The sequence below is a fragment of the Barbatula barbatula genome (genome assembly GCF_947034865.1).
Source record: "Barbatula barbatula genome assembly, chromosome: 18".
NCBI lineage: Eukaryota > Metazoa > Chordata > Actinopteri > Cypriniformes > Nemacheilidae > Barbatula > Barbatula barbatula.
Window position 1 is genome coordinate 16,709,495 of NC_136781.1, and position 13,043 is coordinate 16,722,537.

The 13,043-nt window shown below is 38.5% G+C and overlaps 1 protein-coding gene across 2 annotated transcripts; it reads right to left on the reverse strand.

The window, feature by feature from the left end:
- Positions 1-2,902: 2,902 nt before the first annotated feature.
- reep2 (receptor accessory protein 2) lies at positions 2,903-11,928 on the reverse strand. 2 transcript variants are annotated; one of them, XM_079480286.1, is made up of 8 exons: positions 9,249-9,354; positions 9,083-9,155; positions 7,482-7,558; positions 6,753-6,873; positions 6,555-6,668; positions 6,182-6,329; positions 5,215-5,381; positions 2,903-5,069 (listed from the first exon to the last, which is right to left on the reverse strand). In XM_079480286.1, exons 3-8 carry the CDS (start codon positions 7,547-7,549, stop codon positions 4,995-4,997), a joined length of 693 nt encoding a protein of 230 aa, XP_079336412.1. In that variant the 5' UTR covers positions 7,550-7,558; positions 9,083-9,155; positions 9,249-9,354; the 3' UTR covers positions 2,903-4,994. The 2 variants fall into 2 exon arrangements, with proteins under 2 accessions (XP_079336412.1, XP_079336411.1); XM_079480285.1 differs by lacking the exon at positions 9,249-9,354 and adding an exon at positions 11,686-11,928 and having other exon boundaries at positions 2,905-5,069.
- Between the last annotated feature and the right edge of the window lie 1,115 nt (positions 11,929-13,043).

The window sequence follows — 13,043 nt, forward strand, 5'->3', positions numbered from 1 at the left end:
GAAGAGAAAGTGCCAACATTAGACATGATCCAAACAAAATCAGCACGCAGCAGGAACATGGACAAAGATGTTTTTACACATCGTCCATAGTTATGAAAGGTAAATAGTGTGAAATATTAATTTCAAGCATTAAAGTTAAAGATAGGTAAACGTCATAAACGATGTTCGCATTTGGTTGCAGAGCTGTCATTGAAGGTGCATAATGCTTTTAATAGTATATACAATTTGGAACGTTTCTATATATAATATAGTAAAAGCACAAATATCTACACAAAGTCAAACTTGATTTGCATTTCCTAAAGACAGCATCACTGCTTTTAAGGCAGCAACAGAGCAGTTTTAGCCAAAGAATAACTCGAGTTGGAGACTATATTCACGTTGTTCAAAACCTGTATATCTTAATGGTTTTGTGTTCATACAAGTTTGGTTACCAACATTCTTTAAAATATCTTCTATTGTATTTTTCAGAAGAAACAGGTTTGGAATGACTTGAGGGAGTAAATGATTTTTCAGAATTTTCATTTTTAGATGAACTCTCACTTTAAGTTTGGACTATGAGTAAATTAAATGCGTTCATGTCACTCAGCTTGCATATTTTTTTATGCACATCTATTACAACTTAAAAAACATTTAAAGATTTTTTTAACAATATTTTAACAATATTTCCATCACATTCTCTCCACGGTGCCATTTTGAAGAAAGCGTAGATTCACAGAATCCTATAATACTGCGCGCGGTTGGTTGAAAGGATAACAAATTGAGGATGGTTGACAAGAGTTAATTTTCTATAACTGGCACAGAGAAATAAGAATCATGTCAATACATACATTATACTCATTCAAAAGTCTCAGTATGTGATTCCTTCATACAGAACCCGTACAGAAAGACACAATAATAGTTTTAAACATTCAGTTCAAGATATTATACGTATATCACACACTCTCCTTCCTTGACTGTGGCAGAATTTGACCCAATATTTTTACTTTATACTCGATTTCTGTTGTTTTGTATATAGTTACAAAGAACAAGATGTGCAGTGCAGGAAAGAATTGTAACGTGAATCTCATTCCTGGCCTCAGTTATTGAGAGATATAATAATGAGAGGTGGTAAACAAATAAGCCAAAAACTTTTCAAACATGAATCATGTTGTGAGAGGCGTTGAAGACTTCCAGTTTTTTCATGATCACATGTGGCCCTCTGCTGGCATAACTGGGGATCATGAACAGGCTAGTGCTTGAAGTTGCTCTACAACAAATGTGGGCACTTTAGCCACACTTAAAAGAAATAGAAATCTGAATGTCAATACATTAGAACAGTGCATTGATATCTAATGCTCTGAAATATTAAACCAAGTGGCCTTTTTTTTGTAAGGTTTATTCCAAATGGCAACATCACTAGATGGAGAAGACGACCTTTTAATTTCAAACAGTTTAACTATTATTAATACATTTACAACTTCGACTTCATTTTGAGTTTGTTTGTTTGTGTATTCAAATTAAATCCTATTTGCATTGCTATTTTACTCTTATAAAACGTTATTTTATACAATAAAGCTCTAGATTCTTTAAAACCAAAAGTTGACATCCCCTCAGAACATAATGTGCAAAAACCTTCATACAAACAACTAAGGTGAATATGGCACAGATTACGCAACAGAAGGCCAAAACCCAACCACTAAGGCACAGTAAGTGCTCAAATATTTTTGCAAAATACACTACTTTACTGCAGTGGGAGACTAAAATGTGACCACCATACACAGTAAAGGCCTTTTCGTTTACCTGCTTTCACTGCAAGCCAGCTGAGGCTACAGTATATATTAGGATGTCTATCGCTGACGTCAGAACGGTTTGCGCAAACCTCGCAGTCTCTGGGGAAGAAAATGGAGAGAGCGAAAAATAGAGATGGGAGAGTTGGCCACCTAGCAACCCTTCACGCTGCTACCATGGAGAGGTGAGAGGAGGAGATACGAAGAAGGGGAGGAAAGGAGGACCAGAGGAGATGATTCAAGTGCTGGGCAAACTCAGGAATTCCCCCCATCTGGGGTTCACACCAACCCACGACTCCGGGATCGCCCCCATGCACCATGAGACTGCAGCAGTCGTAATGACATTCACTAACCAGCCTTATGTAAGCAAGGACATGCCTACACTGGTGGAACGGTTATACTTGTACATGGGTCACACAAACACAACAAGAATGCAGTTTAAGAGACTTAATTCAACAAAAGTGGTTTTAAATGACCAGTTTATCTTTCCAAGTTGAATACAAAAACAGCTAAAAAGTTGAAAGCATTGAAATTTGCTGTAACGTAACAAAATACTACTCTGCATAATAGTCAAATATATGTCATTTAGCACTCCGGAGAGTGTTTTGATGAATATTATTAAAACGGATATTATTGGTTTACTTCCTCCATCTGGTGGCATGGTAGGGTATTGCCCTCTGATGCTTATTTTTTACTTTTATATGAAAACCCAAACACAACAGGCTTCCTACATCCAATACAGTAATCTAAGGAATAGCATTTACTCCATTTGAATAGAAAATAAGCTAAATTAAATAAGCATCACCTGCATGCTTTAAGGAAAGGCGAGTCCCAGACCTTACTTTGTAAACATTACCCAGGCAATGTATAACATACCAACATACCAGGCACCAGAACCATGTGAAGAGGAATGCAGACATGCCCCACAGCCCACGTTGTGCACCACAACCATGGGACGAGTTTCCAGGTTTCAATGACTGGCCGTAAAATTTGTAGTTTTGCTCTGTGGTGCAAAGCAAGTTTTAAATCAGGGGTTGTCAACCTGTTGACTCCAAGCCCCCCGAAATTGTATTTAACACTATTCGATCCCCCCAACTCACAACTCATCTCAAAAAAAGACATTGAACAAATAAATGATCCATTCGAAATGATGTTATTGCATTTTTATTGAGTAATAATTTAAGTTCAGTTAGTACACACTTAGCAGCAACGTTTCTTTTAATATATTAAGAGTATTGAGAATTGGCACAAACAGAATATTAATGTTCACTATTCTAAAATAAAACCAATAGCCAACAAAAAACAAATAGAAGAATCTGAATATGTCCGATTCATTTAATCTGATTCTGTGCAGGGCCTAGAATTCAAAACACAAATTACTGTCATTTTTGATATGCAAATAAGACACGAGGGGGGTGAAAAACAGTATAGAACAAAGGCGAAAGCAAAGAGTGAGTTTGACTTGACATGTTTGTGTGAGTGTTTCACAATAGAATTTAATTAAAAGACAAAACTTCAAGTAAAATGTTTCTTTGTTTAAAAGAAAAGTAAACCACTCAGGAGAGTAAAAAACTGAAAATACATAAATGAGAATCAGCACTGATCATAATGAATGAGATAGTGTGTCACATGATCTGCCTTACATGTTATTTCTTAACCGAGCTCATGCAGAAACATCCATCCGCTAAACACTATCTACATGTTTAAATTTATCATTTGAAGACTGACGAATGTTCACCATGTCACTCACACAGCTGTCCCTTTTCTTTCTTTTAAGACCAGATAGGTCTCGATACCCCTACAAAACACAAAAGGCGAGAGAATAGACAAACCATTGTAAATTAAAAGTCCACCAATATGCACAAAATGTCACTTTTTACAATAAATTAAAATCCTTTTGGGCATCCTGACCTTAATTTGTAAGCGACAAATTAAATGTAAACAAGAAATAAATATGTATAACTTTAACCTAGTAAGGCAGACATATTGTGCAGTATATAGTATAATAAAAATGAACATTTTCTAGTTAGGTTCCTGGACTCTACTTGTACTGCTGCCCCCTATCGGTGCTCCGTGAAATGGCATTTTAAAATAAATTCGCAACATCGAAAGACACAATATCAGTCATAACCAAACCCTTATCTTTACTGAACATGCTGTGTTGGGAGACACATCTGCCCACATCTGGATTTAGGGCTAAATTATGTATTACACAAACCAGGGTCACGGGGTTCCAACAGGCAATACTGCTATTAAAATACACTGCATCCCCCTGTCCACCCCCAAAAAACACATTGCTAAACTTTAAAAAAACAACAAAGAAAAACACAGATCATGTGAATTCGTCTTCAAGAGGCAGTGAACACCAAACAAAAAGATGTTGTTCTTCCCTAACCAACATCCTCTCGCTCCACCAAACCCTGATATCTAACGTACAACTTCTGACTGCCTCTGTGATCTAATGCAATGTCTTTGAGATTTCTGTAATGTCTAAAACAAGTGGAGGTAACATCACACACCTCCAACACAATATTCACAAGCAACACAGCCATCAAACGGGAGCCATTATGTAAGCTGAACACCACCAGCTCTCGCTGAAAAAAAGCACGATTAACATCAAGAGCCTTTCGAGAGTCTGTAGCCTCCTGTTGGGATCTGACCTCCCCGGGCATAAATATTCAAAACAAGTCACGGGTTACTGATGTATTACGACCCGACTAAAGACAGAACTGTGTTTGCAGCTCTGGCCGATCTGTTTTTCCCTCCCCATTTCGAACCCTTTTCCAGCCCATTTTCTTCGTCCCATTTCTTGTTCGTTTCAAAGTGTGTCTCCTACATGCTAAAACGGGAAACGTGCCTTTCTAACGGAAACCGTGGAGATGTGACCTGGAATCGAAGGGAGCGTGTTTATGTATGTGATTATGTGCTTTTGGTCTCATGCTTTACAGAGATGGCCTACTGAGAACAGAACAAGATATGACCCAGCATTCCTCTTCTACCCACAGAAGTGTGCACGCTTACAGCAGGTCACGCTTTGAAAATGGGCTTTTGGAACAGGGAAACTGGGAATGCTGCGGTCTAAATGATCACGCTGTATTTAACCTAAATAGAAAACCGCTCCAGGCGATGTATCTTGTGTGTTAGTATGCGGCATCAAAAGTAAAAAGCAGAGTTTGAGGATTTAGCATGGAAAAGCGTGCGTATGTGTTGCTCAGGTAAGAACGAACACTATTGCGCTTCAGCATTGTTGTTGGCCGTGGTGGTAACTTTCTTCTTTGGCTGTTTCTTCACTGTCTTGGTGGTCTGCAGAGGATGTGGAAGTAAACAGGAGAAAGAGAGAAGATTATGATTTAGGAGTACGTGTTCGTTTTAACAGTGTGTATTTTTGTAAGTACATTTGTGAAAGCTATTGTATGTCTTAAAGAGTTTTGAAGGCGTCTGCACGTACCTCTGTCTTGGCAGCTGCTGGTTTCTTGGCAACTCTGACGCTTTGAGTGCGTTTAGGGGCTTTATCCGCTGCGTCCTCATCTGAATGCTCGGTCCTGTTATCTGGTAGGTCATCAGAGCGAGAGCTGTGTTGCGATTCGCTGTCTGCTGCTATGGGCGTCGCGCGAACTGCGGAAACAACAGTGAGGGATGCAGTTTAGGCTTTATAATTTATTCATTCCTGCTGCAGACGTCGACAGCATTTGTTGCTAATTTTTCCCCTGAGTTGCACTCCATATACCCTTAAAAACTAAACTGTGGTATTAGTCTAAAGCTTGAGAATGTGTGGTGGTTTCCTTCCCTGCTCTCTGGCATTTAAGGCATGCCAGATCTTTTCAAGCGCTCATTCAAAGTCTACGACACAAAGACTTCTTTAGTCCAGCCTTTTGCCTGTCCATTCCCAATGTGACTGTGATGTTCAGTAATTGAATGGACAAGCTCTGTGGGCTAACAGAATCACCACCGATCTCATTATTATAATCCTCAACTCTGTGGAATTTCCACCACAAGCTTCAGTTTGTCCGTTTTTGCTGAGATTGGACCCGTTTGTCCAACAGGAATTCTCCTGTTGTCCTCATCCAATCCTCTTCAGTCATCCTGTAGGAGTCACGACCTTCAGCGACTCATTACATCACAGTGTGTGAAGAGGTTACATCCAAAAGACCACCATAGCCCCCCCACCCCAATCCAGTGGGCAGCCGAGTCACATGCTGGCCGCATCAGCATTCAAAGCAGCCTGACACAAAGGCTGCCTGCAGAAAAGCTTTTAGTGAGTCAGCACACATACACAGCTTCGCCAAAACAGCCGACAGACCAGGACTATAATAAATACGCAAATTCTAAAGAAAATATGTGTTGTTGTGTATGTATGTATTAGGGTTCTGTGTGGAGAAGTCTGTTTGTGTGGGACAGTCATGGCGTGTCGTCACCTGTGCGCGTGGCCGGTTTAGCACGAGGTAACGTGGCTGCGATGTGCGTTTCATCTGCACTGTCCAGCTGCAGCTCGTCTTCATTCTGAATGAGCGTCAGATCCTGCATGCTGAAACTGCGCAGTTTCTCTGATAGCACACCCTGACCCTGGAGAATGTCAGAAAAACAGTCATAACCAGTTCAAAACATTTAGTCCTTAAAAACAAATCATTTAGAAAAGAATTACCCATAATGTATATGAATTCATCAATGTGAACAATTAGCAGCTATGGGCAAACTTTGGAGAGATTTCTCACAGTGTATAACTGTATATTTTCATTCCATGTACATCAGACTCAGTTTGTGCTTTATCTTTTAACACAGTCATTTCACCTTAGTAGCAGCTGTGACTGCTGCAGTGGCTGCGATGTTAAGGCCTCTCTTCCCGAACCGCATCATGGTCTCATAACTGCGGTCTTTAGCCTGGGTTATGTACTCATCAATTTCCTTTAACACACACATACACATCAAGCAACGAGTCAATGACTCGCAATGATTTCATTATAAACAATGTGGCACGATCGTCAGTACCTTTTCTTTATTGGAGAGCGTGGGGTGCACAAACTTGCGGTAAAGCACGCTTGAGCCCTTTGTGTATGGGGACAACAGCCAAATAACAAAGGCAATTTTTAGCTCAAAATAAAAAGGGAACCTAGAAAAAAAACAAATGGCATATTATGAAGACCGTCATATTTGGGACAGACACTAGTATCTGAAAAACTAAACATTTCAAAAACTAAACTTGGTTAAAGGGACAGTTCACTCAAAAAAATGAACATTCTGTCATGAATTACTCAACCTCAAGTTGTTCTTAACATGTATACGTTAAGATATTTGGATGAATGTTAGCAACTGCCATTTCTGAGGCACCGTTGACTACCATAGTAGAAATAAGGGGTGGAACGATCCTTGGTATTTTGCCAATTTTTTTATTTTGTTCAAATATTGAGATGTGCATCGTATCCTGAACCCAGCATCCAGATATGTATCGCATCATGAGCTGAGTGTATCGTTACACCCCTAGTAGAAACAAAAGAAAATATTTTTACATAAAATCTATTAATCTCATCAAAATAGTTGCTGACATTCTCTCAAATACATTTATGCAACATTTGGAACAACTTGAGGATGATTAATTCATGACGGAATTTCCATTTTTTGTGTGAACTATCCCTTCAAGGCATATTATTTGGGTTTTATTCTTATGTACAAAAATGCATACACATAAAAACAAAATAAAGGGGGAAAGAGTTTACGGACCAGGAGAGGAGCATATCTGTGATGGTCTCTGCTGTTGTAAAAAGCGCAAACACGATCCAGTACATCATCCATTTCACCTGAGGATAGAAACACATGCGTTATAATCATGCATGTGTGCACACACACCTCCATGACCTCATCATACATTAGGTCACATGCTGTTACTGCATTATGCATGACTTGTTGTTTAAAGAAAACAGTGATGTTCTCTTTGGCTTGTTTTCTAAATACAGCTAAGATAAGCCAAAGTTGTTGATCTGAACTTACCCTACATCACAGTGTCAGAGATAAATACGGTTTCCCTCAATAATAACAAACAAGGTTACAAAAGGGCTTATACTGAAGGTCACATCTAATAGATGGAGATAAATGGAGGGTTACTAGCTTTCTTTGGCACTAACTAAGTCACTTTGTGCCTGAGACAATCAGATCAACTATTTCTATTACAGTTAAAAAGAAACTGGTAAATACCTTTGTGTGAGCTAACTAAAAACATTCACCTTCTCAACACGAATGTTTACTGCATTCAACCCTGTTATTTACATTAATCTATGAAATAACCGAGCTAATATGTTTCTAAATAAGGTTTATATTAATCCTACCCGTTTTACATAAACAACAACATTTGTTACCAAAATCATATAGACCCTAACATGAAACAGTTTGACTTGATCTTCAACCCTGTTAACTGAAACATACACCATCCAAAAAAAGTCACACACACATTTCGTTGGACCGCCTTTAGCTTTGATTACGGAACGCATTCGCCATGGCATCGTTTCGATAAGCTTCTGAAATGTTACAACACTTATTCTCATCCGTTCTCATCCAAAACAGATCTTGTTTTGATGATGGGAGAGTCTGACGGATGCGCAGTCTTCTCCTGTGCATCACAAAGATTCTCAATGTGGTTAAGGTCTGGACTCTCTGGTGGCCAATCCATGTGTGAAAATTATGTCTCATGCTTCACTCTTTCATAATTTGAACCCAATGAATCCTGAAAGTGTCATCTTGCAACATGCCCGTGCCATCAGGGAAGAAAAAATACATTGATGGAATAACCTGGTCATTCGGTATATTCAGGTAGTCAGCTGACCTCATTCTTTGGGCACGTAGCGTTGCTAAACGTAGACCTGAGCAACTGCAGCAACTCCAGATCATAGCACTGCCCAGGTGGTGACTTTAATTTAGACGAGCAGTGTTTGACACATTCAGACTCATTTCCATAATATCCTAGGATATGTTAATGTCTGTTGTTAATGAATATAACATAACACCTATATAATATTTAACTTGACTAACAGGCGGACATTTTATCATGTATCTTACATTGATCATTGATCATAAAAATGTACCTGACACACAGCTAAAACCCTACTTGGTATCCTTTAGTCAAAAATGCATTTACTAGAAGTGCAAATACTTTTTGTTTTCTATGCCAATTTTTCAAGGCATATTATGTGGATGTTAATTCATTTGACAATAAACGTGAACAAAAGAAATAAAAGCTTGGCCATTAACTAACAAACACTTTCCACCCTGTTACCATTACAAAAATCTAACAAAATGACTGAAACTACCAGCCATACTGAAATACTTACATACTCCTTGACGTTTTTCGTCTTCACAGCTTTATAGGAGGAATAGGCTGGGTAGAGGGTCCCAAAGGCTAGGCTGTAGAAGAAAGACCATCAGTAAATACTGCCCTAAACTGTAAGAAATAACATGTTTCTTAAGAGTAAATTATCAGATATATGAACTACTCACCCCCCGTTTCATCCGAGATGTTTATGTATTTGTTTCTTTAATGGAAAAACAATTACGTTTTTTGATGAAAACATTAGAGCAGGGGTGTCCTGCAGAGTTTAGCTCTAACTTGGCTTAACAACCTGTCTTGAAGTTTCTAGTCTGCCTACCGAGACCTTGATTAGCTGGTTCAGGTGTGTTTGATTAGGGTTGAAGCTAAACTTTGCAGGACACCGGCCCTCCAGGACCGACTTTGGACAGCCCTGCATTAGAGGATTTTTCTCCATAAAGTGAACTTCAATGGACTCCAAACGGTTGAAGATCAAAATTACAGTTTCAGTGCAGCTTCAAAGGACTTTAAACGATACCAGACAATGAATAAGGGTCTTATCTAACAAAACGATTGGTCATTTTCTATTTATTTTTTTAAATGTATATGTTTTATAAACACAAATGCTTGCCTTGCTCTGTTCTGCGATGTGTGTCATGACTTCACATAATACATAATTACGTTGACAAGGTAGGGCAGAAAAAAATCCATTTGATCTTACATTTACGCATTTGGCAGACGCTTTTATCCTTTTTTTGAAAACAGCGTTTGACTTAGAGTTTGAACATTCAACTTGAAAACACAAACTCTGTACTTCCCCCTACACCAAGCGTGACCTTTTCAACGTAATTATGTATTATGTGAAGTCATGAATGCGCATCGAAGAACAGAGAGAGGCAAATATGTGTATTGATAAGGCATAAGCATTTCATTTTAGAGACTGACCGATCGTTTCGCTAGGTAAGACCCTTATTCATCGTCTGGTATCGTTTAAAGCTGCACTGAAACTGTAGTTTTGACCTTCAACCGTTTGGAGTCCATTGAAGTTCACTATATGGAGGAAAAGCCTGGAATGCTTTCATCAAAAACCTTAATTTCTTTTCGTCTAAAGAAACAAATACATAAACATTGAATGTCAAGAGCGCGAGTAAATTATCCTGAAAGTGCATCTTGAAAACGAACTACTCCTTTATCTACAACTCAGTTTTAAAATTGTCTTTAATGGCACCAACACCTAAAGTGACACTCCAGAGGAAACACTACTGTGTTTTTGAAACGTGTAGGAGTAGGCAAAATTTTATCAGAAAAATCTTACAAACACAGAAACAGATATTATAAATGACATAAATTAGTGTCTAATGTAAATATTCACATTTTTTTATCAAAAAGGTCAACACCATAAAACTCTAGCTAGTCGCCATTATACAACACAATGTTTGTGTTCAAACATCTCGTGACGCTTTGAAGGCAAACACCCAGAATTTAAGAGCAAGTGAATCATTTATATGCTTTCAAACAGAATGGAGACGGATCCACAAAACAAAGAGACCCGATAAGACACATATACAGTGCATGTGCACTTGCTGTTTTGTGCTGATGTGATGAGAGGTGCTACAGAACGGACCACACCTACCCACTGCATAACTGGCTGCGTGGAGCTGTGCCGTTTCCACATTCAGTGGTCACATGGCTACAACTCAGACTGCATATACATTTACTTTGTCTTAGTAAACGTGCATGCACGTGTAGCCTAGCGTGTCTGTAATGCACAATGAAGCGCAAGAACAAGAGAGCGTGGCAGTCTGGCGCGCGTGGCAGACCACATGCCCTCTCTCCCATCTGAACCAGGCCGACTGCCATAATGCATCTGCTCACCATGCTAAGCCACAAAAAGCATACCAAGAGATGCATCAACCCACAATACCCACCCCAAACATGATCACAAGTCTCCGAAGCATATCCTTCATAGATCTAAATCATAGCCTGAGTGCTTGAGATAATCTGTTCTGGTAAGCAACTTGAGCTCACAAGTTTAGTGAGCAACGTCACCCAATAGTGTAAATCCCACTTAAGGGCCCAGCGAGATCCAAACACACAAATGTGGGAGTCAAATGGTACCGACCGGCCTTCTTCCCATAATAACATTACCAGCATAGAAAAAGCAGCTGGACAGGCAGGCCTCGTTACAGAAAGACGATATGAAATCATATCTTGTGAGCATTTGGAAATATGATGGCCTCAGCATTAGAGAGAGACATGTGATGGGTGTAACATATAGGACTGTCTAAGATCGTAATTCAGAAAGGAATCACATCTGGTGCTGATGTGCTCGGAAAACGATATCAAATCACAACCGCATGCGAGCATCGTTTGGCTGGCTGCAGGTGAAAAAGACAAACGACACAAACACTGAATCATCGGCTGCTGCATGAAGTCATCGCGTTTGTCTGATTCAATTACGCTTTTTAATGATTTAAGCAGCCGAATTCTTCAAGATCTCTTTAACTGTGAATATGTAACGTTTCATTTAAAGAACACGTCAAATATCTTGTTTTTTCCTAATAAAAGCGTCACGTATCCGCAGCAACACACAACAAGCACGCGCGCGCGCGCATCATTGACACTCACACCACCATCCGAGAGATGATCCACGACACCATCTTGATCTCAGTTTCACTTATTTTAGAGAATCATTCGCCAGCATCATCCCGACCGCACGACCGATGCTGCATAACAGAGTCCCGGCCGATCCTGAGCGTCTGCGTGTCGCGGGTAACAGCGGCTGGATGACGGAGAGCCGCTGGCTGCATATGCGCTCAGTCACCGCGCGTTTCTTAAAGGGACAGCGTCATCATTTCGCCTGTTCTGTTCAAATTGGACAAATGACTTCAGATGTTTTATAATTGACTTTTCGATACTTTATTTTGATTTTTCATGACGCCAGTTGATGAAAATGTGGAGTTTTTAGATGTGCAACGACAGTAGCAAGGTTATTTTAGTTAACTGAAATGAAAAGTTGGAAAACGTTTCTGTTCATTGAAATGAAAACGAACATTCGCCTGAATTTTGGAAAAATTGAAATGTTGCCTCGAAAAATAAACTGAAATAAGTTTAAAGCACTGCAATTGTTATAATATACAAAAACTACAATAAAAATGTATCAATATTATGTACCAACAAAAAATAATGCAGTAATATATGTAATAAATATAATATAATATCAATAAATATATATAATAAATAAAATCATATATAAAAATACCTCAAATTTCCATCAAATCTAAAAATGAACACTAATTTAAATTTTAATTATTATTTAAATAATAAAACTAAAATAAAAACTATAATGACTCTGAACAGTAGTATAGTTTTTTGGTGGTAAACACCTTAGCTGGTTATGTTTTTCTGTGCTACATAAAACATATAACATTTCTTGTGCTATATTTTTAATTTAATTTTTTATTAGGGTTTTGTATAGTTTATAACAGTCATGCATCAATGAAAATTGTTTAATTACCACGAGCCTATGAGTCAAGTTTACTTCCATAGTGCTTTTAAAAAGTTGCATTGTTTCAACAGCTGTAAAGAACACATGTTTATAAACAAACATATAATAATTAAATTAAAATTACTAAATAAATTTTATAATAGTGCCTTTAAGTTTTTAGTCAGAATATTATATTAAAAGCCAGATGTCTACATTCTCACAAACTCACACTGGCGAAGAACCAAAAACCTCGGGAATATGAAAAAATACAGACAGACTGAGAACTGTAGAGAACCGTGATATTCCGTTCAATGTAACATCAGATCTTAAAGGAAGAATTCCTGGCAGCCCAACAACCTCTTAAGGATTCTGAATTGTAGGACTTTGTAAGCTATGTTAGACTGAGTGTGTCTGCCTCCGGTAAAGATGACTGTTCCAAGTTTAGGCACCAAACATGAAAAACATCTACAGCATCCAGTGTATATTGTCAACTGGCCAG